At 42.7% G+C, this 2,500-nt stretch overlaps 1 protein-coding gene across 4 annotated transcripts in view; it reads left to right on the forward strand.

Annotated features, from left to right (window-relative positions):
- LOC308103135 (inositol-trisphosphate 3-kinase A-like) overlaps positions 1 to 2,500 on the forward strand; it is a 48,447-nt gene that overhangs the window by 33,561 nt on the left and 12,386 nt on the right. For all 4 annotated transcript variants that reach the window (XM_080452993.1, XM_080452996.1, XM_080452995.1 and 1 more), the window contains 2 exons: positions 1,413 to 1,515; positions 2,450 to 2,487. In XM_080452993.1, coding sequence (XP_080309119.1) covers positions 1,413 to 1,515; positions 2,450 to 2,487 — 141 coding nt within the window. The remainder of the gene's footprint in view (positions 1 to 1,412; positions 1,516 to 2,449; positions 2,488 to 2,500) is intronic.

A 2,500-nucleotide genomic window follows, 5' to 3' on the forward strand; every position in this document is an offset into this window, starting at 1 on the left:
CATCCCTATTTTGGGTATATCTTCGTTAAAAAAAAAAGTATTTATTTATTCTGGTTTATTCTATTGATGTTCATTTATATTTATTTATTCATGTGATAAAATCACGTTTGTTTAAAAATAGCGCATTTGTCGTACAACAAATTATATAGGGCTTAAGTTGGTTAAACTATTATGGAAGTGTGCTTGTGTTCTTTGAAATGAACCCATTTTCCCAGAATACTATCACAAATCATAGTGTGCGCTTACGTCACGGTGTGTATAAAGGTATCTTCCAGTGAATCTGGCCTTACAAGGAAGGTTTTATCCACACTTAAATCTGTGCTCCAGCCAGTCTTAGAAAAAAAGAGAAGGAAAACCTCCTTCCATGTAAAGACAACACACTCTGCGTGCATGTGTGTGTGTGTGTGTGTGTGTGTGTGTGTGTGTGTGTGTGTGTGTGTGTGTGTGTGTGTGTGTGTGTGTGTGTGTGTGTGTGTGTGTGTGTGTGTGTGTGTGTGTGTGTGTGTGTGTGTGTGTGTGTGTGTGTGTTTTTTTAGGGAGTCCCATAGTTGAATATGTCCTGCAGGGACAGGGAGAGCCCTTGTGTGTGTGTGTGTGTGTGTGTGTGTGTGTGTGTGTGTGTGTGTGTGTGTGTGTGTGTGTGTGTGTGTGTGTGTGTGTGTGTGTGTGTGTGTGTGTGTGTGTGTGTGTGTGTGTTGCCAGGGGAAACCCCGGCTCCGTTGTGCGGAGTCGAGTGAAAAAAGGTTCCAGAATGAAGGACAGCCAGAGGGGAGACTCTTAAACAATCCTCCTCCCTCAGGGTCAGGGATACCCTTCTGTTTGTGCGTGTGCGTGTGCGTGTGTGTGTGTGTGCTGGTGCGCGTGCGCGTGCGTGCACAGGTACATGCACACACGCTGTGCATGTGATTAAAGTCTTGTTTTTCCTCCTCTCACGGCCATTAAACGAAGCAGAAAAGTGTTTGGCAGGCCACAAAGCTTCAGGCGGGGGAGGAAGGTGGGGGGGGAAGGGGGGGCGTGTTATAGGCTGGGGAGGGGGGGGGGCTTGTCTGACTGGAAAACAAGTGCTCTGTTTCCTGGGAGACGTCGTGATAACTGTACACAGCTACTAAGGGGGGAGGGGGGGGGAGTCCCCTGGGAGTCACAGGCTGTCCAAGTCAGGTGGCTGCAGTAAACATAAGTGACAACGTTACCCTCTTTCACCCCATGGTGTCCCTAATTTTCCAGGCCGAGATCTGGAAAAAACAAATTGAGCCGTAGTAACAAGAAAATACAGAACATGCTAAATTACACTGTGGTTCACTAACCGTGATCGTGGTGCGTGTGTGTGTGTGTGTGTGTGTGTGTGTGTGTGTGTGTGTGTGTGTGTGTGTGTGTGTGTGTGTGTGTGTGTGTGTGTGTGTGTGTGTGTGTAGTGCAAGTCGTGGAAGAAGATCAAGAACATGGTCCACTGGTCCCCTTTCGTTATGTCCTTCGTTAAGAAGAAGTACCCCTGGATACAACTGGCAGGGCATGCAGGTACACACATACACACAACACACGCACATACACACACGCAACGCACGCACACACACGCACACGCACACGCACACGCACACGCACACGCACACGCACACGCACACGCACACGCACATGCACATGCACATGCACATGCACACGTCTAGTGTAGGAACAATGGAGTAACCTCCTATACATCCACATACATACATACATACATACTGTACATACATACATACATACATACATACATACATACATACATACATACATACATACATACATACATACATACAAACATACATACATACATACATACATACATACATACATACATACATACATACATACATACATACATACATACATACATACATACAAACACAGTTAATGTTTATTTTATTTCATTTTCATTTCATTTCATTTCATTTCATTTCATTTCATTTCATTTCATTTCATTTCATTTTATTTTATTTTATTTTATTTTATTTTATTTTATTTTATTTTATTAAATGAAATAACCAAATAAAATGAACTGTTTAAAAAATGAATAAAAAAGGCACTTGAAAAAACACGTCCCCCTCACACATTAGAAGGACAATATCAGTCACCAGAACCTAGGACGTGTTTTCTCAATTAATCCATCATGGTTAAAATGTAGTTTGAAGTTACAATGGGTTTGTATAGGAAGGGGGCATGTCTGATAAAATGAATATCAAATATCTAAATACTGAATCAAGCAACTTAAAAACTGTCAGGGGCGCTCACTAAAGCCTGAGTGGCCGTTAAAATGACCCCAAACAAGTTTGAAAGTGAAATAGCCCTTCAAGATGTAGGCTCTGTGTTTTTAAGATGTAGGCTCTGTGTCTTTTAAGACGTAGGCTCTCTTTGTGTCTTGTTCTATTCATCGTTTAATCCTCTGTGTTCCTTAAACCTTCCTCTGGTCTCTTTCCAGGGAGCTTCAAGGCTGGTGCCAACGGTCGTATATTAAAGGTAAACGCTTTGT

The sequence above is a fragment of the Gymnoscopelus braueri genome (assembly GCF_963280865.1).
Source record: "Gymnoscopelus braueri genome assembly, chromosome: 16".
NCBI lineage: Eukaryota > Metazoa > Chordata > Actinopteri > Myctophiformes > Myctophidae > Gymnoscopelus > Gymnoscopelus braueri.